Source organism: Mauremys mutica, chromosome 18 (assembly GCF_020497125.1).
Source record: "Mauremys mutica isolate MM-2020 ecotype Southern chromosome 18, ASM2049712v1, whole genome shotgun sequence".
Lineage (NCBI taxonomy): Eukaryota > Metazoa > Chordata > Testudines > Geoemydidae > Mauremys > Mauremys mutica.
This window is the reverse complement of record NC_059089.1, coordinates 17071188-17094456: the sequence shown is the minus strand read 5'-3', so window position 1 is coordinate 17094456 and position 23269 is coordinate 17071188. Positions and strand designations below refer to the sequence as shown.

Sequence of the window (23269 nt, the reverse complement as noted above, 5' to 3'; positions counted from 1 at the left end):
CATTGTGCTATAGAAATAACAAAATCCTACTAGGCACATACAGCTCTGCAGGCGTCAATGCACTTCGCCAAGATGGAGAAGCCTGGCTCTTCCTGTTATTTAGAGTGAGTAATGTGAGCTGTGGGGACTAGCCAGCTGGGCTCCTAACCCTGTGCTCAGTTGTCTAGAACACAAGGCACAAGCTCCAGTCAGAGACCCTATCCACTTGTTCTACAGAGTCCCCAAACTCCTAGATGGAAGCATCTGGTACAAAAACGCCTCTTGATCAAATCTTAAATACCATCCTGCACCTCTCTGCCCATGCATATCTCTGCTGCCACTTCCGTATACTGGAAGTGTGTCTCTCTGTAGGGAGGGGTTCCTCTGTGCCGCTGCACCTTAGCTCTAGGTCACAAACAGACCAGCTGACAATCTGTCTTCTCCCTTCAGGTGAATCACCTTCGCTGTCTCCACGAGTTTGTAGAATCTCAGGCCACCTACTACGCTCAGGGCTACCAGTACATGCTGGACCTGCAGAAGCAGCTGGGCAGGTATGGGATGGGGCCTCCTTGCCTTTGAGGCATTTCCTGGTCTCTCAGCATTCTCCACCTCTGCACCCACACACACCAACCTGAGGTTACGTTTAAGAATCAGGCCCTTAAAGCTTTTTCTGGGAGAGCTCCTCTGAGCAACCTTTGTAATGGGGACTCATGATCATGCTGCCTAGGCCCAAAGGGATTGGGGTGGTTTTATTAAGTGTTTAATTTCAGGGTTCACCTTTCTAAATGGATCTGTAAGACTTGGAGCCAGGTTGGATTAACAGCTCTTTGCACAACTTCTGAACCCATGCAATGAGCTTCCATGTCCTGCATGCACTGTCAGAGCAACTGCTGGAGAGCCGGCTGTGGGGTGGGGGTAAAGGGTATTTCTTGGCTAATTGCCAGTGCAGTCTGACTTGACCAGGTAGGTCTCTAGCTGCATAATGACTGCTATTTGCTTTCCTTTCCATGCCTGCAGCTCCAAAGGAGAAATGTAAGTAAGATGCCCTAGATCAGGGGTAGGCAACCTATAGTATGCGTGCTGAAGGCGGCACACAAGCTGATTTTCAGTGGCACGCATTGCCTGGGTCCTGGCCACCAGTCCGGGGGGCTCTGCATCTTAATTTCATTTTTAAATTAAGCTTCTTAAACATTGTAAAAACCTTATTTACTTTACATACAACAATAGTTTAGTGTTATATTATAGACTTGTAGAAAGAGACCTTCTAAAAACGTTAATGTATTATGGGCATGGGGAACCTTAAATTAAAGTGAATAAATGAACTCGGCACAGCACTTCTGAAAGGTTGCTGACCCCTACCCTAGTTGATAAGATCAGGAAAGCTCTTCATCTTCTCTGGTCACATTAATCATGTATTAACTGGGGCGGGGCTGGAATAGCTGTTAGTCCACACAGGCACCAAGGAGCATCTGACTGAATTGGTGCTGAACATGACTCGGTCTGGCATCGAGCATGAATGGGTCATACCATGGTCTGTCTTGCCCAGTATCTTGTCTCTGACAGTGGCCAATCCCAGAGCTTCAGAAGGCGTGTACAGAACAGGGCAATTATGAAATGACCCTTTCCTGACTTCTGGCAGTCAGAGGGTTAGGGCTGTAGTGGAGCCTTTGGTGAGGGGCCTTGTCAAAGGCTTTCTGGAGGTCCAAGTACGCTGTATTGATTGGATCACCCGTATCCCTGGGCTTGTTGACTCCCTCAAAGAATTCTGATAGATTTGTAAAGAAGTCTTGCCTCCCCAAAGCTGTGACTCTTCCCTGACTAATCATGTTTCTGGGTCCGATCATTCTGCCAAATTGCTTGGTACTGAAGTTAAGCTCAGGAGCCTGCAATTGCCAGGATCTCCTCTGGAGCCCTTCTTAAAAAAAAATAAAAATGTTGCATTAGTTACCTTCCAGTCATTTGGTACAGAGGCTGATTTCAGTGATAGGTTGCTTACTACAGTTCTGCAATTTCATGTTTGAGTTCCTTGAGAACTCCTGGGTGAATACCAACCGTCTGGTCCTGGTGACTTATTACTGTTTTTAATTAATCAGTTCTAAAACCTCTTCTATTGACATCAATTTGGGACAGTACTTCTGATTCGTTACTGACATCAGAGCTATTCTTTTGGGGCATCTCTCCCACCCCCTCTGCAATGAGGATAGATGCAGAGAATTCATTTGGCTTCTCTGCAATGTCCTTCTCTTCCTTGAGTGCTCCTTTAACACTTTAATGGCACATTACACATGACCAGCCATGGGTGCAGTTTATCTTTAATGGGGGTGTGGGATCCACAACCTTATTAAACTAACCCACTATTGATTATCTAGTACAGTAGAGCCTAGAGCCCCAGCTAAGATTTGGGGGTAGGGGGCACTGTGCTGGTGCTGCCCGCACACAAGAGACTACAATCTAGATGGACGAAAAGTGGAAAACCAATGAGCCCAGAGATGAAGCAACTTGGCCAAGGTTGTACCGTAAGCCACTGGTGGAGCCCAGAACTCCTCAGAGCTGGTCCAGTGCTCTAGCTGCTTGGCCACACTGCCTCGCTTTACCCTTTCAGCACAAGAAATCAAGACTCAAATCTGTCTTGAGTTAAAACTATTGTGGCATTCTATTAGTCTGTCTCCAATCTACAGCACAGCTGGGGGTGGCTTCAGCTGAGCTGCCTAAGGGAGGATGAGCAGTGCTGCTACTGAGGATTCAGGTGCATTGGCAGCGCTGTAGAGCAGTACCGCAATGGGGACTGGAGAACCATCTGTTATGCTCTTGTAAACATTAACACTGCGCTCCGAAGTGTGACTCAGTGACAAGACCATCCTCATAGGCTTCACACAAGCACATTTTGTGTAACGTGAACATTAGGAGAGAAACAAACAGAGCTGCTTGATTGGAGGCTCAACAGAATATTCTGCATATTCTTTCTGCATCTCGTTACCCTGGCTGCTGGCTCAGAGCCCCCTTTGGGAGCAGTTTGCTAGTCGGAATCATGAACCGACAGGCGACTTCTCTTGTGCAATGCTGGAGCCTCGCTAACTTGCCTTTTCCTCTTTTTTCCCCCTAAGATTTCCAGGTACATTTGTGGGCAATGCAGAGTCCACATCGCCTCCCCCAGCTACCACCTCTCCCACCACTGTTGCTGCCACAATTCCTGTTGTGCCCACTGTAGGCAGGGCACCTAACTCTGCCACAGCTGTTGAGGGGGCACTGAACCTGAAGGATGTCAAGCCTCCAGCCAGCGGGACCCGGAAGGCCAGAGTTCTCTATGATTATGAAGCGGCTGACAGCAGCGAGCTGGCGCTATTAGCAGATGAGGTTGGTATCTGTTCCTTGAACTCTCAGCTGCTCCCACCCCATTTGGCACTGCTGCACAGCAATGCTGGATCAGGGCTTGGCAAGGCCCTTGGGACTAGCAATGCCTCAGCCTCTTCACTAGTGGAGCTAGTAAGTGAGAGCCTGACTTTCTTCTCATTTACACCAGTGTAAATTGGGACTAACTCCTACTGCAGTTAGTAGAATGACAGTGGTGGTGAGAAGAATGGGTCCAAATTCTGCAATGCCATAGGTCAACCCAATGTGCTACACTGCTGCTGCATCCTTTTGCTCCCACTGAAGTCTCTCTATTGCCATTAATGCACTAAGGCCTAGATACATTATCCAAAGAATTCCTTCAGCTGCCTTGTCTCACCTAACCAAGCCCAGGGGGTTAGATAAAAAGGCCAATCACTTGTTCTTTAACTCTCTGGTGCTGAGGGCTGAATGGGACAGTCCTCAACCACTGGACAGGTAGAAAAGCCTTGAAGAGACTAATCGTTCAGAGCAGGCTGAAGTTTTAAGCAACTTCATGGCAATGCCTCTGAAATCCCTTCTGCCATCAGTGAGGGGGAATGTCTGAGCGCAGAGCTGTGGCCAGACACAAGTGTGCTTGGCAGAGACAATATGGGGTGGCTTGAAGTCCTGCCATGACTAAACAACGTACAAACTTGGAAGCCTCTGAAAGGTCCTTGAGGAATTCCCAGGCAAGAGTCTGTCACAAACCTAATTCTGTCCTTGGCTCCAATGAGGAATGAGATTTCATCTAATTTTCTCTCTCTCCCAGATGATCACAGTGTACAGCCTGCCAGGGATGGATCCAGACTGGCTCATAGGCGAGAGGGGCAACCAGAAGGGCAAAGTTCCTGTCACCTACTTAGAACTGCTCAGTTAAATGCTGCTGGGAAGGAGAATCTACAAGCAAAATGCAACCCTCCATGTCCTGGCATTTTTAATGCCAATTCCTTCATGAGACCATTGCTCTCTTCGGGTCAACTCACTCACAACTAAACTGGGAATTGGGAGGAGGTGACTAGGCTGATGGTGGGTGGGGAAGGAAGGGTCACTTCACCTTTCAAGGCCCCTGGAGCTGAATTCATTAACTGTCCAAATAGCCTGCTTTGAGGGTTAGTTGTAAGGGTCATGTGGCGTGTTGGGGTTCCCTCTACTGATCCCTTTTCCCCTGCTTGTGTTAACTGTGGTGGCTTTCCAGGAACCAGCCCTGTCTCTTCCTCAACAGCTGCTCGTGGTGTGAGACCAAATGGATTTTCTTTCTCTTCTCAGAGGCTCTTTACCAGGGTACTCTTGCTTGGGCCACATCATTGTATGCATTCCAGTGGGGGTAAAGGCGCTGGGTCTCTTTCCAAAATGCTAACACTGGCATGTTCTAACAATAGAGGCCAAGGCCATGAGAAGCTGTATGGAATATAGCTGTATTTGGATAGCATGTCTCTGTAAAAATGCAATTCCCCATGCACAGCACTCCTTTGCCCACAGAGGAACAAAGCAGGGCTACTATAATGGTGCTTAGTGGCTGCTGCCTGGCACAGAATGGCTTGTTAAACTTTCTTCCAGTTTCACTAATCTAATGACCCAAGGCCAGTACTGAAAGAACAAACCACCTTTCAGTGCAAGGGAACGTGCATCTTGCTTGCATTTCCTCCAAGCAATGGGGCATGGACTGAGTTTACAAGCCTTTAAAAAAGCTTTTGCTCCCTGTTGTTGTCCAGGCTCACTACTCTTTCTTAGTGTTTTTTGTGGGGGGGTGGGGTTTATTCTGCTAGTCTGTTTTAACAATCAGATTAACTTAAATGCTCTCTTGTCCCATCCAGCTGGTAGTGAACAGACTTGGTGCATTCTAGCACAGCATGTGGGATGGGTTCACAATGAGCCTCTTACTACTTCATAGGCCAAGCAGCTGTTGTTTGGTTCTGCTTTCTCATCCCTCCTTTCATTTTGCTGTCCCATGTGCCCTTGTAACTTAAACCATCACAAATACTGAGGAGGCGAATGGATGAAGTAGTAAAGACACCTTGGTCTGAAACCTCTTCCCTAGGAGGTGACGTGCTCAACAGCTAAGGGATTTAGATGGCAAAATGAAATTGCTTTGGCAGCTCAAACCATCTAGAAGCATTCAACTGCACCAAGATCTTTGTTCACTACCACTCCCCTGGTGTGTCTAGACAGACACTGACTTGCTTGTTTATCCACTGATCTTTTGCACTCTGCCTTGACTGCTTTGTGACCATCCTAATGTAATAGGGCACAGAGCACCTGTGTATATAGGGCTCTTGGTTTTTAGCATTTATTTGCCAATAAACAACCAGTCTGCCCTCCTGTCTCAGTATCTTGTGTGGGTTCCATGCCACTTCACTTTCCAGCTAGCAGTGAACAGTACAAAGTAGAGTAATGTAATTTAAGACCTGTGCATTACTGTTACTCAGATGTGTTGCAAGAAGTCTGAGCTTAAAGACTCTGAATCCTCTAGGGCATGTCTCCTTTCTATCTCCCACCCTATTAGCTTAAACTAAAGTTCAGTGTGGAGCTTTCCAGATGTGCTAGTGCTGTTTTAATGTCTGCTTGTGGAAGTAAGCTATGACCTTAATAGCATTCGGTTCTGCATGCTGCTCTTGAACTGTAGGGTTTGGAGAAGGCATAGTCTGGTATAGAAGTGAACTAGGCAGGCAACTTGAATTAACAAGGAACAGCTGCTCTGTAAGCTGTTTCCTTAGCCCAGACCACAGGTGTACTTTATAAGAAATACAGCAGCCACACTCTGGTCTGGTAACATTTCCAATCTCACTGTTCTGGGCTTGACTAGTCCTTTAGTGCCAGTATAAGCTCTGTAGTTGTTGCAGACTTATCCTAACATTTGTTCCTGACCCACAGTGGGGAAGTTCCAAGAATACCCTGATACTTGTTCACTTTGGTTCCTTACTTATCTGTCTTGCATTTAACAAATACAAACCCAAGCTGCTCTTAGGCTTTAATGATCTGTGACCACCATGGACACAAGTGCTAACTTCCCACCCTGGGCTATTCCTCAGCAGTAAGCCAGACTTAAAGCCATACAATTAATTCCCTATTGTGTGTGTATTCAGTGTTATCCACCTTTCAATAGTGTTAAGTTGAAGGATTAACTTTTTCTAGTGGACTGTTCTAATGTATCCTGCTCTATAGCTTCCTAAGCCTTCACCTCATTCCCCTATTTGCTTAACTTGACACCCTCAAACTATCATCCCTCACTGAATAATTCAGAGACAAGCAGAGTGAGCCTGCTGCTCCAGGGCCATGAAACCACCACACGAACCTCCCTCTCTACATGCAGTTCAATGGAGCAAGCTGCTTTGTCTAGTAATAGCCCTACTTATAGCTAGACTGAAACAAATCCTGTTAAACTTCATTGGCCTATGACTTCTGCTGGGGCAGTCTCAGGCCACTGCTGCCCACCCCCCTAACTCCCAAGGGGGTCTTGAGCCACACATTGCTGCCCCCCCAACACCCAAGACTCAGGTATCTAGTACAGGCCATGGGCTGTGAAATTTTGCGAGGGACCTGTCCATGACTTTTAGTAAAATGCCCATGGCACAAATTTAGCCTTAGCTATAAGCTACACCATTCATGGCTGCAAATATTAAGCACAGAATCAATCCTGAACTAAGCTTTAAGAATGGGACAAGAGTTAACCATTTGTATTGGGTTTCCCACTTAATGTTGACCAGAACATCTGTCAGCACCGCAAGTAGAAGCAGTAATTGCAGGACTGTCTAGCCAGCATTCTAGACTGACATGACTAGTCCATGCTGCTGTAGCTTCCCTGCTGTTACTCAAGCAAGTGGGATATGTCTACACATGCTGTAATTACATTTCCTGACAGCAGTGTACACACAGCTGAAGGAGCAGCTTCCTGTCACTACTCCCCCAGTGCAGTTGAAGGGAGAAGTTGTCTTTTAAAAGGTGCTGATGAAACTAGATTCCTGCTCAGTCCCCACACCTTTCTGCAGCAGCCTGGGGTTAAATTAAGGGGTGATGAGATTAAAAGCATACAGTGCACAGCAGTAGCTTCACACAAGGCTTTTTCTCTACTTCCTAACTTAACCTATGGTGTCAGCTAGCACTTATGCTACAGGTATCTGAACTGCCTTGTGAAAGTGTAGGTGGGTGAGGTAATCTTTTGTGTGACCGACCTGTGGGTGAGAGGCAAGCTTACAGAGCTGCTCTTCAGGGCTCTGTTGGTGAAAGAGGCAAGCTTGGACATTGTCCAATAAAAATATTACATCAGCCACTGAGCGACTCTACTATCCTGACACTCCTACACCTACGCTGCATACGCAATGGTGAGAGTCTTAAGTCAACAGACAGCACTAGTCTACTGCAGGGAAGCCCCACAAGTCCAACTGCTGTTTATAAATGTTTTAATATCAGTATAAATAGGGCACAGTTACAAAAAAATGCAAGATCCAAGCAATGGAATTTTGACTTAAAAACCTTTTGGAGGAGGCTGCCTTCTAGTCCTCAAAAATGTACATATCACGCAAATCAACAGCAGGAGGGACACAGGTGCACATACACCATCTTACCTTGCTCTGCCAACCCAGCAGCAGTGACTGGCACCCCTTTGATACAAAAATAGCAATAGAAAGCTGGTCTCTGAATTGCTGGCTGCTCACTAGCCTGTGCCTCACCAGACTTACTGATGGGGAGAAGAAGATTGCACCTTGTACTAAGAGCAGAGTTAATGCCCAAAGGAAAATAGTTAAAAACCTGCCTCCTCTCCCCACCCAACTGCTGTGTACAAGCTATAAAAATAAAGGTTTTGACTGGTCAACACTTAAACCCAGCCTGATCGCTCTAGCAGGCAAGGAGCATGCATGGACTGAGCAGTTCTTTGGACAGGGCAGCGTTCTTGGACCTTCTTATGTTGACTCTCCGACTCAGGTGCAAGCATTCAACAGGATCTATCTTCCCCAGCAGATGTTACAACTCAGTTATGAGCCCAACCGAGCATGATGCCTTCTGAGGTGGAAATGAATAGTTCTGGTGCAATCCTGAAATAGCAGCAATAGCACACAACCTATCTCTGCACATGTCTGACAAAGGCTTGTACCAGCTGGACCAAAGGCTCCTGCCCCTCAGGGCCAATCTTGGAGGCAGACTTTCCCTGGGGGGAGGGAAGAACCCCACTGGCTGGAGAAGAGGGGCCGCCCCGGCGAAAGTAACGAGACAGGCTTGAGAGCAGTGTACTCTGAAATGAGAAGCGCACAGTGAGTTAGCTTCCCCAGCACATGCGCTCTCCCTCCCCTCCTCTCCCCAGGGCAGGAATCCGGGGAGACTGTGCCACCTGACTGTGTGACCCAAAGGGGGAGGTCTTGAAGCAGCCTACTCTAGACAGCAACTGGCTGCCATTGACCAGTCAAGAACTAATGGTCCTCTGCCTATACTGCATTTTCACTGGATCATTCACAGCCAAAGGGGCAAACCAAGATGAAAGTAGGCACTGCAGAAGCACATCAATCCTTGTCCCATTCTCACTGCACCTCCAATTTGAGGCTCGCAATGTGCTTTATGCACCATGATTTAAGCCTCTTGATACTTGTGAGGCAGGTCAATATTACCCCCTTTATGCCTGGGGAAACTAGCATATTTAACCAGCTTGCCCCTGGCTCAAAGAGAGTTCTATTATGTGGCAAATCCAGGAATAGAGTTAGTTATCCAGTTCTCGGTTTTAGTCACATCTGCTCTGCAGATTCTAGGCAGCAATGTGTATTCATCCTCCAAAGTATCACTGAGCCTTACACACAGGAGGATACTTACATGGCCTTGACAGCCAGGGTAGAAAGGTCTGAATACTTTAATTGCAAGCACTAAATCTAATGGGATTCTGTGTACAGCTGTTTCCATTAGCCTGGCCAGGCTATCGCTGAGAAGGGATGGCCTTTGGGCACCACAACAGACATCTACATGAGCTAAAAGGAGAAAGAGGAACGTAGCACAAGGCAGGAAACCTGCTCCACAATGCTTACCAGCTCAGAGCTGAGCTCCTGCTTCATCCGCTGCTTGTCTCGTGGATGCACCGCTGGGTCCCTCAAATACCGAACAGCCTGGGAGATGAGCAGGTAGAAACAGTTTTCCATTGTAAACATGAGCAAAGACCTGTGCAAGGAAACACCACAAATTAGCAGGAGCAAGACAGTGCCACTGCACTACTGCTGGAGTACAATATCCTTGCTCAGACGTAACCATGAGCTACTGTCTGCTAACTGGTTACACCCTGGGGCAATAGAAAAGTCACCCTAAAGCACAGGTAAGTTAGGCTAGAGTGGACTGGGTACCGAGTAACCACCACCTCTTCTCCTGTGCCCACCAACAGCTGAATCAGTATGATGATCTTGGACATCAGCCTGCCTGCTTTCTGGGTTATGTGTTTGGGTTGTGCGACACTTATACCTACAGCTCATGCTCTGGGTCAGGCGAAGAGCACTGGGCCTCTGCTCAGCCACGGGGAAGGAAAGGAACCCAGGGACTTACTTAAGAGTTTTAGTCTCCTCTTGTGTATTCAGCCCTGCAGCTTGAGCGAAGGGCTCTTTCTTCTTATCCAGCTGGAGGGGGAAGAGGAAAGTTGTATTAGAGCCTGGAGATGCAGAAGGGGAGGAGAGGTACCTGGGTCAGCCCCCACTCCTCCTTAAAACAGCCGCTGAACAGAGCTCAGAACACAGCACAACTGCTATGCCTCTTTGGCTTTTACAGACTGAACTAGAAGAACGTGGACTCCTACCTCTCCCAACATGTTAAGGGCCACATTGACAGTGGCCAAGAGGGTCCCAAAGGAGGGAGCAACATCTGAATCGAAGGCAGGTGTTGTAAAACTCAGAACAAAGAGAAGGTTGTACTCAGCCAGGTCCAGTGACTGGAGGGAAGAGGAGACAGGAGTGAATCCAAACAGCAGGAACGCACTGTAACACCACCTAGGTCCTATACAGCACTTTTCATCTATAGATCTCAAAGCACTTTACAAAGCAGGGTCAGTCTCATCATCATCTCCAGTTCACAGATGGAAAAAGAGGCCTTGTCTACACTATGGCGGTAAGTCGACCTAAGTTTTATGAATAACGTAGCTGGAGCCAACGTAGCTTAGGCTGACTTACTATGGTGTCTACCCCGTGCTGCTTTGATGGGAGACACTCTCCTGTTGACTTACCTTAATCTTCTCATTCCGCTGGAGTACTGAAGTTGACAGGAGAGCGCTCTGTGGTCGATTTAGCAGGTCTTCACTAGACCCGCTAAATCGACCCCCGCTTCATTGCAGACATGGCCAGAGGCACAAAGAGGGAAGTAACTTGCCCAAGGTCACAATAAACCGGAGGCAGAATCAGGAACAGAACCCAGATCTCCTGGGTCCCAGTCCAGTGCTCTACCCTCTAGGTCAGTGGGTCTCAAACGTTTTTACTGGTGACCCCTTTCACGTCGCAAGCCTCTGAGTGCGACCCCCCCTAATAAATTAAACACCCTTTTAATATATTTAACACCATTATAAATGCTGGAGGCAAAGCGGGGTTTGGGGTGGAGGTTGACAGCTCGCGACCCCCCCATGTAATGACGTCGCGACCCCCTGTTTGAGAACCCCTGCTCTAGGTTATGCTGTTAGTATGGATCCACACTCTGCTAGCAGAGTGGATGTTGGGAGGATGCCTTTTCATGAAGTGTGAGGCATGTGTAACGGCCAGCGTAGGATGTAAGACTAGCTGAAGCATTAGTCTGCTCTGGTAAATTGGGTGGGATGTGGGCAGGTATCTCTCTCTCTCTCTCTCTCTCACACACACATGGTTGTGCTAAACAATCCCAGTGAAAGCTCTGAAAATATCTGCACCTCCACCTCTCAATCCCCTGATAGGAGAGTGCAGACAGGACTTCCTTTCTGACTGATCCATGTCTGATTCCTTAGGGTTCATGGACCTTGACCTCCTGCTTTGGGCTCCACCTTTCAAAGAACAGCTGGCAGATACAGACCTTGACAGCCAGAGCCAGCATTTTGTTTGCATTAATGTGAGTGCTAAAGGTTTGGGTGTGGCCACCACCCCTGCTTAAAGTATTAGGGGTAAAAAGGGTGTTAAAGGGACCATAAGAAAAGAGAGTCTCAACCTCCAGTTTATCCTGCACACTGAGACAAGACAAGTGTCTGAGGAGGGGACACTATGGCCTGGTCTACACTGGGGGTGGGGGGGGAGGGGAATATCGATCTAAGAGATGCAACTTCAGCTACGAGAATAGCATAGCTGAAGTCGACGTATCTTAGATCGAATTAAAATTACTTACTTCGCGTCCTCGCGGCGCTGGAACGACGGACGCGGCTCCCCCGTCGACTTTGCTTCCACCTCTCACACTGCTGGAGTTCAGCAGCCGACAGGAGAGCAATCGGGGATCAATTTATCGTTGTCTACACTACACGCGATAAATCAATCCCCGATAGATAGATCGCTACCCGCGGATCCATCTACACTACCCGATCCAGCGGGTAGTGCAGACATACCCTATCAGATCATCAGCATAGCACAGTACTTTTTCTTCATGCCAAAGAGCTATCTGGCTACTAGGCTCTTTAGAATCAAAAGACTAATATGGTAAATAGAGGTGCAAACGTCCTCCCATTTCACTGCCGAAGATGGAATCAACACACAAACACTGATGAATAGCAATAAAATGCTCATTCTGGTTGCCTAAAATCTAGGGATGTACCTTGCAATTCAGTTTAGGTGGTCTGGGGTGCAGGTATGGACTCCTGTGTGTTTTAGGGGGAGGGATTAGTCTCCTGTATGAATGGGACAGGCTGTGGCTCCCTTGAGACCCACAATATCAGTTAGGGTGCTTCAAACTCCCTGCCCCGCAGACATCACTCTCCTATTCCTGTACCTGATCGAGGAGGATCTGGCAGACGTCGGGGGTGAAGTGGCGTAGGGCAGCTAGAGATTTGCTGAGGATTTTCAAGAGACCATACTGCACCGTACGCAGCGCCTTCTGCTCGGCTGCCTCTGACTCAGGGCTCGGATGCTTGGAGGAGGTCTGGGGGGTGCGTTGCACTCGAGGTGTCACAGCTGATGGGAGGGAGTCGCCATTTTTCGTCTGTGGAGAAGGAAGTCAAATGAAGAGAGACACACATACAGAGGCAATCCCTTGCAGTTTAAGGCCAAGCTTTGCAGAAAAACAAGTTACCAGTAACAGGAATCCCTAAAGCAAGATACTCACGCTTTGCCCAACCAAGGGCCACGTTGGCAACCTACTAGAAGCCTGAGGTCTATGCTTAGCTTGCATCATAAGGTGCAGCCTTATCTTTATTGCAAGGGTACAGTGTGCATGTGTGTTCAGTGAGCACACTCTGGAAAGGGCTTTTCTAATCAAACTGTTGACAGAAAGAACCTTAGCCCCAACACAAGTGGTGCCTGAAGTGCATCACCTTCCCACCCAAAATCCATCTAGGGATACCACAAGAGCAGGTGCTGTATTTCATCGCCACTTTAAATCAAGCCAAGGACACGAAGTCCTTGCTGTCCCCTCATTCTTAGGAGGCAGGGTTGTACAATAACCACTGGGACACAGCTTCGCCCCTGCACAGCTTGTAGTTCGGAAGTAGCTAATAAAAGAGTTCAGGCAGTGGCTACGGTTTCCATGTCCAACACATTCTGCTTAATATGACTGGCCCACAAAACGTCCCCTATTTCAGAGTGTCACAGAGTGTGGGGGAGTCAGGGCCCTGCACCCTCCGCTTCATGCAATTCACCATGACTCTCAGCCAGCCAGTCAAACAGCAGGTTTATTAAACGACAGGAACACAGTCCAAAACAGAGCTTGTAGGTACAGACAACAGGACCCCTCAGTCAAGTCCGTCTTGCGGGGCAGGGAGCTTAGACCCCAGGCCTGGGACTCCCTCCCTCTCCCCAGCCAGCTCCAAACTGAAACTCTCCAGCCCCTCCTCTGGCCCTTATCTCTTTTCTGGCCCAGGAGGCCACCTGATCTCTTTGTTCTCCAACACCTTCAGTTGGCACCTTTGCAGGGGAGGTGCCCAGGCCATCAGTTGCCAGGAGATAGGGTGTCAGTCATTCTCTGCAGACACCATCACACTGGCCCTCTAGGGCTCTGCACCAATCACACCCTCTTATCCCACCACCTAGATACTTAAGAAATGCATAGGGGAAACTGAGGCACCCACACCGTATTCAGAGAAAACATTAAGAACATTCCCCCTTCATCACACAGAGCTGTTCTTCGTAAGTTTTGGTGTAGAGGAGTATAACTAAACCTTGGCTCCTGGGCTGGTCTTGGTCAGCAATTGTCACTGGAAACAGTGACTAGATATTGATTGATCTTTTGCTTGGTTATGGGTGAGGGACCCAGGACCAAAACTCTCCCCTTCAGTTTTCCTGGGACCTCCATCCTCACCTGCAGGTAGTGCTGAAGCATTTTGCGGCTGTGCAGGAGGGAGGTACAAGCCTGGCAGAGGTAACACAAGTTCACCTGAAACAAAGGGGGATGGGAGGGGGAGGAAACTGATCAATCCATAGCTGACAATCTCCACAGCTGCAACCTAAACAAGCATCTACATTCTCCATTACTGAGTCCCCCCCTCACAAGACTAAATTTTACTATTATACCCTAACAATTTAAAAATCCAGTCTGAACAGAACCTTTCATCCCAGAATGGGCAACAATGGCGTTTTCGGATTTTACCAATGTTTTCCTTAAGTATCTTGACCCTGAGGTTCCAACCCACATGCACTAAGACAGTCAGTCCTCCAAAAGTTGTCACCTCCAAGTCCCAGTCAATTTCCACCCCCCTCGACTAAATGTACCTCACTATGTGACTGTAAGGTCCAGAAACTCTTCATGATAAAGAGCTGCCTTCCTTTAATGGCCTGTTATGATCCCCACTAAAACAGCTTCAATGAAAGAGCTATCTACAAGCTCTCTGCCTTAGCCACATTCTCTGTCCTGCTGTGCTGGGCATTGTGTGGGAAAATGCAGTACGCAGGGGAATGCTTTGGTTCCTACCTGTATGTCCCTCAAGAGCTGTGGAAGGTGGAAATGCCACTCTTTCATAAAGTTGGAGAGCTGAAGAATGAAGCCAACAGTGTGGTCAGCTTCTTCCAGACAGGCCAGGCTCTGCACTGTCCGTACTGCATTCAGGCACTGGAGAGAGAGAAATGATCCAGACCATGATGGACAGAGCACAAAAATACTTATCTCCTACTTAGAAGGAAGAGCTGAATATACATAAGGAGAAAGCGGTAGGAGAATTACCAGCTCCAATACAGACAGGAGACACCAGTGACATTCTGAACTCATAGAGGTTTACAAGTTAGCCCGTTCCAGTCAGCAGGAGCTCCTGCTCCAAAACAAGAGAGCTATTTGTCGAAGAAGTTTACTAACAGAGGCAATTCAGCACCTACCTAGGAACAGGGCTATTCAGCAAATTTGCCCTCACAAAGTTCAGCTGTTACAGGGGTTTAAATATTAGCTCGGGGGTAGCCAACCTATGGCATGCGTGCCGAAAGCGGCATACAAGCTGATTTTCAGTGGCACTCACACTGCCCGGGTCCTGGCCACCGGTCCGGGGGGCTCTGCATTTTAATTTAATTTTAAATGAAGCTTCTTAAACATTTCAAAAACCTTATTTACTTTACATACAACAATAGTTTAGTTATATATTATAGACTTATAGAAAGAGACCTTCTAAAAATGTTAAAATGTATTACAGGCACGCGAAACCTTAAATTAGAGAGATTAAATGAAGACTCGGCACACCACTTCTGAACGGTTGCCGACCCCTGTAATAGATATTCGCGCTGCCCACCTAAGTGGACACTGGACCTTGACTGCAGTATTTTCATTTACTGATGGAGTCCGAGTGAGGTCGGTTTTAGACTTTAGGCTCTCACCCAGCACCCACAACTGTTATTGTGTTGAGTGAGTGCATGAAACAGCTGTAGCAGAATTAGGACCCAAGAGTAAAAGTGATGGATGAGTGCTAACAACTCAGGATCTAATAGCTACCAAGACATGTATCCATCACCTGTCTGACTCCTTTGCTTGTGTATCCCTTTCCCCAACTCTTCGCCTATTTTTTGAAGAATGTAAGCTATCTGAGGGAGGGACTGTGTCTTCTGTGTCTAGCACATTCTGGCTGCTACTGTTACATACATGACAACTGAGTTATTACAGGGGAAGGGGTGGACATACCTGAAGAATCCTCTCCTGATGGACACCCACAAAGTCCAGTGCCTCTGTCAGGAAGTTGTACCTTAGTGTCTTAAGAAGGCGCTCCATCAATGATATGGAGAGACGATAGACCCCAGGCCAGGATGGGGCATCCAGAGACTTCCGAGATGAAGCAGGTGTCTGAACAGACCAGCCACAAGAAGACACATGGTTTGTTTGTTTTTCTGCTCCCTCAAATACACCCCACACTTCTCACAATGACATCAGAGTTCTCCAGGGCCACACGTGACAGTGCTCGCTTCTTCTATTCCCATGACTGCTCTAGTACAGAGCCAGTAGAGGGTGAGCAGGACACAGTTTTCCCAATGAGTTTCAAATCCACATCAAGAGGAAGCAGCACTCACCTGAATTGTTCCATTAGTGCTGAGCTGGTATACGCTCAAGAGGGACAAACAGATGCTCTGTGTGACACCAGCACTTGCCACAGCTGCTGCACCCTGCACAACACAGAAAAGTCACTGTCAGAGGTACCACTATTGTCTCTGAGCTGGGGGAGATGCCCCTAGCACTTCTGTTTTCTATCTTTCTCTTTCAGACACTTTGTCCCTGCAGCCCAGAAACCTGAATTCCATCACCCCAGACAGTGCTACTTTTCTTCCATTAAAATGAAAAACAACAACATCTCCCTCCCCCGACATGGCTGTGTGATGAACACACCTCCTCATCTCCTGGTACCCTGTGTGTCCCCTCTGTCTTTGACTGGAAGTTCCTGTAAGAAAGGAACCTTATATACTCCTCCCCCTGTACAGTGCTGAGGTCTCAATAAAAAAGTATTGCTTTATATTATGGCTACAGGGAGAGCAGATTTCTGCATTTCAGTGCTGTCTTAGCTGTACTGGCTACATTTGGCTGGGAGGGGGATGTTTGCAGGGAAAGCACTTGCTCTGAATTATAGGTTTCCACTAGGGCAGGATTGGTTCTGTTCTTCCAGCACAGACATTCCATTATCCAGAAAAGCAAGGAAAGGAAACACTAAGCAGTTCTTTGTACAAGACCTACAACTAACTCCTCCCCCTTGGCAGGGCTTTAATGGCGCCCGTTAGGCATAGTGCACTGCTCAGCTGTACAGCTTGATGCTGCCAACACACAACGCAGTGACACGAACTGCATTTTAAATATAGATCCAACAATCCAGCAAGAAGCTCTCATTTGGGTCTCTCTCTCACCTGTTGCGTCCTGGCTAAGGTCAGCAGTAGATGCAATGAGGCTTCTGTGAAGTGAAGGTTTTGTTTAACTCTCAGGCTGATCTCTAGGGCAGTGAAGATAGTAGGCAGCATAGGGACCTTCCTAGTAACCTGCAGCCAGTAATCTCCATCTTCGTCTACTTCACAGAGTTCCTTTGCCAGATGCAGCCCTAGAACACACACCTGCGGCAACAGGGAAGGAGGGAGAAAGGGACATGAGAGATCCCAGAGTGCAGGAGAGGGAGGAAAGACAGACATTAAAAGACTGTCCAAAAACAAATGGGTAGATGGGATCTAAGTTGTAACTGTTCTCACATACATGAATTATGGCATCAGTAAACACTGTGTACACTTACGGGGCTGCACAGCAGCAAAGTGCCTTAAAACAGATTTCGGAGAGAAGCAGTAACAATCCATTTCCTGCAGTAAGGTACTCAGAGGAGACCTCACACCACCAGACTCACAGCTACAATAGTCCTTCGCAGTCAGGACCAACCCACAGTCTCTTCAGAGGTAATGGGTCACAAAGGAGCGAGGTGTGAAACATACACAGAGGCCACTGAAGACTTTCGCACATTTGAGCCCACAATTTCAAGGGTTCACCCTTCCCCCTTTGAGGTGGGAGTATCCTAACTGCTTGTATGACAACCACCACGTTGCTCTTATAAAACCTTTCATGATCATTTCCAAGCAAATTTTAAGTATTAATAGTCTCAGTGCTCTGGGAGGTAGTAAACATAATACTAAATTTACAGAGAGGTTAAATAACTCAGCGAAGGTTACAGAGCTTGTCAATAGCAGAGATGGTACCCAGGCGTCCTGACCCCATGTCCCCAGCTCCAACAAAGAGACCACAATCCTCCTTGGTATCCCACTTACTGTAGTCTATAGGGCAGTTCAGACCTATCTGCTACTTGGCAAATGTACATTCAGCATGCAGGATGGACACAATCAGACTTCCGGACTTGCTCTCCTGGGGTTATCATCTCAGGAGGTACATATATTGCCACTAGTAACAGACCTGCTTGATGTATAGGAGACGCAAGGGCTGGAAGCAAGGTCTTTGATTTGCATTATAGAGAAACAAGCCAGCCACGTACACTGTCATCAGACACATGGTAGGGAATATTTTTAGACACCTCCGTAGATACCAGAGAAATCAGAGTGTGTTAACTAAATACTTTGGAAGAGACGCCTGCTAAAAACAGGCTCCGTGTGTTTTCAGGAACCTCGTATTAAAGTTCAAACAGGCTTCCACACAAGGAGCAGATTTCTGAAGAGCACCTTCCCAGAACTTTTGGTATAGCAAGAGAAGCACATCTCAATAACCTATCCCCTATGTCTGGGCGTAATCACAGGGGCTCTGCCACCAGGAAGTGAATAAGCCTGCAAACCCTATCTGGCAAAATAAAGCATCAAGACACTCCATTTTCTACCTAGTGATATGATGCAGATGGGGCATTTTATGGTGCAGTGGACACAGCAGGTAACTTTGTTTACAGAAAGAGAACATGGCTGCAGAGCAGGCAAATGATTCCTTTACCCCATCTCGCTGGTCCTTGTGTTTACCCCGGCAGGCATCATCTGTTTCCATGCTGTCCTTGTCATCTGCAGAGTCTCCAGACGTGAGGCTATGTCGTGTCTGATCAAAGAGCACAATTACTTCATCTTGGAGGGTCTCGCACACGCTCATCACCAGCTGGGAGTACTGAGGGATCTCGCTCACTATGGCACACACACACAAAGCACACAATGGATTAACTCATCCCCCTCACACTTCTGCTTTCAGTTTAACTACTGCACTGCTGGGGCCTCCATCTCAGAGACAGGACTTATTTGCTTTGCATTTCATTATGCTACAAATATCTATTTATAACCTACACAAGACTGTGAGGAACTCGAGAGGGACCTAACGAAGCCAGCCGAATGAGCCAAGAGCTTAGGAGGACTCAAAAAGGGATTAGACATTCATCTGGATAATGACAATATGTACAATCATAACAAACAGGATCTCTTGGGGGGAAAATGGCTACAAACCTCTTATGCTTCAGCGCATAAACCAGCCATTAGCCGGGGGAGTTAATCTATAATTATCCATTACAGGGTTTTTTCCACCTCTCTCTGAAGCAGCCGGTACTGGCCATTGTCAGCGACAGGATACTGGACTTGAAGGACCATGGATGTGGTCTAGTCCAGCAATTCCTATATTTCTCTCATTCAGCGAACACCCGTCTCACGTTTGAGAGCCCTTAAAATATTCAATTCCCGTCATATACACACTCCAACTTTATGAACTGCACCACCCTTCCCTATCATTATAGCTGACAATAACCCATTGGCGGGCACAAGTGCTAATAACAACTAAAATTAAGCCCTCTTGTGCTCAACCTGAATTCTTCTCAAAAAGTGCATAGAGACGGGCCTTGCAGCATTCAGATTGGGGGGATGAGGGCCATATAAAAGGATTAAGCGATAAAACTGTAAGCTCTTTGGAGCAGGGAATGCCTTTGACTCTGTGCTGTACAGCACCAAGCAAAACAGGACTTGGATGCTGACTGGGGCCTCTGGGAGCTACCGTAATACAAATAATAAATAAGATAAATTAAACAGAAAAATCCCACTAGCTACCAACTATAGTCACTGTCCTGCACTGGCAGCCAACAATGTGTGCATTCCTGACTCAAAAATGTTTGAATGGGACACAAGTGTTTCCAGTGGTGGCAGCTCTGTTCTTCATAACCTCTGCCAGGCCATCTCACCTTTCATCTCCTTCATCTGCAGAACAGTGATGAGAGCAGAGAACACCTTAGCCTTGGTCTTCTCCATCATCTGCTGATCTGCCTGCAGCACTCCCTCCAGAATCTGCGTCAAGGAGTTTATGATTTTATCCACAGAACCCAACTCGCTGACAACAAAAAAGGGAGAGCTCGTCAGATAAGACAAGATTCCCCACTTATCATCTTGGCTGTGACTGATCTGTGCAAATCACGTCTAGGAGATGTGTGTGGGGAGGCACAGATACAGTTTGCTTAATTTAAGTCATCAGTAGGGTCTCTTCATGGATATTTCAGAAATGTGTGGCGGAAACACAGTGAGATTGCAGGCTCGTTATAATTGAAGTTTCCTTGTTCCAATTCTCCCCAGTGAAAGTAAACTCACAAAAGCATAAAATCACTATTTATCAATAAAGTTCAGCAGCAGCATCCATCATCAATGCCACCCTCAATGTGAATCCTGCGATTGCACAGTCCCCGAAGCCATGGCCTGGCAAGATAAAGAGTATTGTGCAACCATAAGATATCGCTTTATTTCCCAGATCACCATGACAATTCAGTCTAGACAGCAACTCAAACATCTTCTTCCAAGTTCTTACGTTCATCAGTGACTATTAGCTTACTTATGAAGAGTTATCCAAATAGCACACCTACCTCTTCCACTGTTTAAGCAGGATCAGCAGAAGGGTGCACAGCATGGACCCCAGCTGCAGGCACAACACCGACATGGGGACCAGCAGCTAAGGAGAGATGTCCCAACAGTTACAGTTGCAACATTCACAGATGAGAAAGCTGAAGCGGCTCAACACAGACATTTAGAGCACTAAGAGCTTGCTTCCCCATCCCACCCCTGCCCAGCTGCTATATTCCAAGCAGATTCGTGTACAGAGCAGGTAGTCAACAGAATATGTGGAGAAACAGCCATGTTGTAGCTAAAGAGGTTTATGGTACTATCGATTATAAAAAGATGATGCGACTCAATATGTCCTTCCACAGAGCTATGGGAGCAGAGATACATCCGCACGACTGCTAAGAAAGGCGTGGGGAGTCCTGGATATTAACAGCACATTTTAAGTGCTAGCCCATTTGGTCAACAGAACTTAACTCTCAGCAGTGAGGTCACTGTGTTCCAAGGATCCATTGCAAGATCCCGTTTATAAATTCTACATCTCAACTTGCAACCTATGTGGAATGAAAGCTGTGGCACACTTGTTTTTTATTGGCGTAAAGCCATGCACCAGAGTTTCCTCTTGCTATCTCAAGAGGAAAGAGAGGAAATTATCCCCAGGTGAAACATCCACCTAAAAGAAACATCTATTATAGTCATCATCAGCCGGTGCAGAAACAATGCAGCAACTGCAGATCTAGCAGGTAATCAACCTTGCCTTCAATAGCAAGTGACACTTCAGGTAGCTGGAATGAGTACACAGGGTCCAGCCAATGACCATGCCTGCCTTTCAACAGCTGGCAACGCTGCAGGATCACTAGATAGCACTAATTGCAGTGTCACCCGCTGGCCAAGAAAATCAAATATAATTTGGAGAATAAAGACTTATGGAGAACAAAGTAATTCTGAGATAAACCTTCTTGTTTCAGTCTAATCTCACAGAATCAGGGAAAATCTGAACCACAAGTAGATACAAGACTAGAGCTCCACAAAGGAGTTGGACAATTGTGCTCCCATTCTTGAAACAGTTTCCTTGAAGAGCTACAAATTGAAATGCAAACACTTACTAAAGCTTTGGTCCCACTTAGCACCTCCAGAAACAGTTGCTGCCGGACTGCAGTTTCAGTCAGATGCATTATATCTGCCTAGAGACGGATCAGAGACAAATTGAGAGCTCAGACTAAATATACATGATAGTGAAAGTTACATCAACAAAACACACACCCTCGTCTTTCCAATCCAACATCAGCCCCTCCCCCCCTTTTTGTATTTGTTCTTAATTTACAAGGTGGCATAGGCTTTTGCATCTGTCAGATGATTCAATTATAGAGAAAGAAATTAAGAATTACTAGTTGTTAGAAAAGCAAGGGGCAAAAAGCCAACACTGAGTGACAGGTAATTGGGGACTATTGGGGTATACACTGGGCTTCTTCACCACACTGTACTATAAAAACAACGAGGAGTCCTTGTGGCACCTTAGAGACTAACACATTTATTTGGGCATAAGCTTTCGTGGGCTAGAATCCACTTCGTTGGATGCATGGAGTGGAAAATACAGTAGAAGATAATAACCTACTGCATCTCTCTGGGTATAGACAGTGTTATTGGCTTTCTTTACACTTATTATAGAAATGATGTAACATCCCCGCACTCCCATGCCACACACATACAGTATGCTAGTTTTGATCACTTGGCAAAACAAAACTCTCTGAGGTAATTCTGCTGTACGGTATTGGTGTCCGTTCGGATTGTGAGTACACATACAAGATAATGGAATCAAAAGCCAGCAGCCTGATCCCTTATTGTGCCACATGTGGCCTGAATATCAAGGCACATATCTATTCAAAACATTATTAGTCAGGATGGCTCTTACATGACTGGTGGAGATAATCAGCAACATCCGCCAGGCCGAGATCAGCATCTGATACTCCGTCAAGGAGGTGCAGCTGCTACCCTCTGTCTCTGCCATATGCAATGCCAATGACTTCACATATCCTGACCAGTAAGCAAAGCGCTTTTCTGTGGAGAACTTCTTCAGGGTGTCTTTCAGGGATTGGTCCAGTGAGCCCCTGACAAAGTCAAAAAGAGAAATCAGATACATTTTCATTTATTCTTTGATTAGAGAACATGCTCCTTCTAAGATTCAGATTGGAAAGTTATGGGCACAGCTTGTTATGGGCACACAGAGTGAATTCAGAAAGGGACCGCACTTATTGCATCAACTGGTATGGAAGAAGGGTGACCCTCGGAGAGAATCAACTCATCTTTTTAAATGTGATTTTTATTTATTCCTGACTTTTCAGAACAGTAGTTACATTCAGGAAAGTGAGTATGTAAGAGAGTCACATTCTTACTCAGAAAATCAGCTCCCTGTCTGTGTATTCTGCTGACTTTAGTGATAAAAGTAAGTTACTGCTTCCTATTAGGTCTGCAGAACAGAACAGCTCTGGGAGAAGAAGCTGGAATCCATTCTGGATCATGCTTCAGACTTGATTTTAAATCTTACTGAAAGAACAAGGAGTACTTGTGGCACTTTAGAGACTAACAAATTTATTTGAGCATAAGTTTTCATGGGCTAAAACCCACTTCATCGGATGCATGGAGTGGAAAATACAGTAGGAAGATATATATACATAGAGAACATGAAAAAATGGGTATTGCCATACCAACAGTAACAAAAGTAAGTAATTAAAGTGAGCTATTAGGTGAGCTATTATCAGCAGGAGAAAAAAAGCTTTTGTAGTGATAAATCAGGATGGCCCATTTCTAACAGTTGACAAGAAGGTGTGAGTAACAGTAGGGGGAAAAATTAGCATGGGGAAACAGCCAGCAATGCCTCTCTGCCATGTACATTGGCCAAACCGGACAGTCTCTACACAATGGACACAAATCAGACATCAAGAATTATAACATTGAAAAACCAGTCGGAAAAAAACTTCAATCTCCCTGGTCACTCAATTATAGACTTCAAAGTCACAATACTCCAACAAAAAACCTTCAAACTCCAACGAGAAACTGCAGAATTGGAATTAATTTGCAAACTAGAC

General features: G+C 46.6%; 2 protein-coding genes across 7 annotated transcripts in view; one reads left to right on the top strand and one right to left on the bottom strand.

The window, feature by feature from the left end:
- Window positions 1–5996, top strand: part of SH3GLB2 (SH3 domain containing GRB2 like, endophilin B2) — a 40773-nt gene extending 34777 nt beyond the window's left edge. For 4 of the 6 annotated variants that reach the window (XM_044993218.1, XM_044993217.1, XM_044993216.1 and 1 more), the window contains 4 exons: window positions 430–530; window positions 997–1011; window positions 3084–3333; window positions 4118–5996. In XM_044993218.1, the coding sequence (XP_044849153.1) occupies window positions 430–530; window positions 997–1011; window positions 3084–3333; window positions 4118–4225 (474 nt within the window). In that variant the 3' untranslated portion in view covers window positions 4226–5996. The remainder of the gene's footprint in view (window positions 1–429; window positions 531–996; window positions 1012–3083; window positions 3334–4117) is intronic. The other 2 variants (XM_044993220.1, XM_044993215.1) reach the window with 1 other exon arrangement.
- A 1732-nt stretch (window positions 5997–7728) lies between these two features.
- Window positions 7729–23269, bottom strand: part of NUP188 (nucleoporin 188) — a 50748-nt gene continuing 35207 nt past the window's right edge. The window contains 15 exon segments of the mRNA XM_044993097.1: window positions 7729–8575; window positions 9354–9483; window positions 9859–9929; window positions 10106–10237; window positions 12238–12447; window positions 13762–13836; window positions 14371–14508; window positions 15559–15717; window positions 15942–16034; window positions 16764–16964; window positions 18325–18506; window positions 19541–19686; window positions 20210–20295; window positions 21290–21367; window positions 22096–22291. Coding sequence (XP_044849032.1) covers window positions 8405–8575; window positions 9354–9483; window positions 9859–9929; window positions 10106–10237; window positions 12238–12447; window positions 13762–13836; window positions 14371–14508; window positions 15559–15717; window positions 15942–16034; window positions 16764–16964; window positions 18325–18506; window positions 19541–19686; window positions 20210–20295; window positions 21290–21367; window positions 22096–22291 — 2068 coding nt within the window. The 3' untranslated portion in view covers window positions 7729–8404.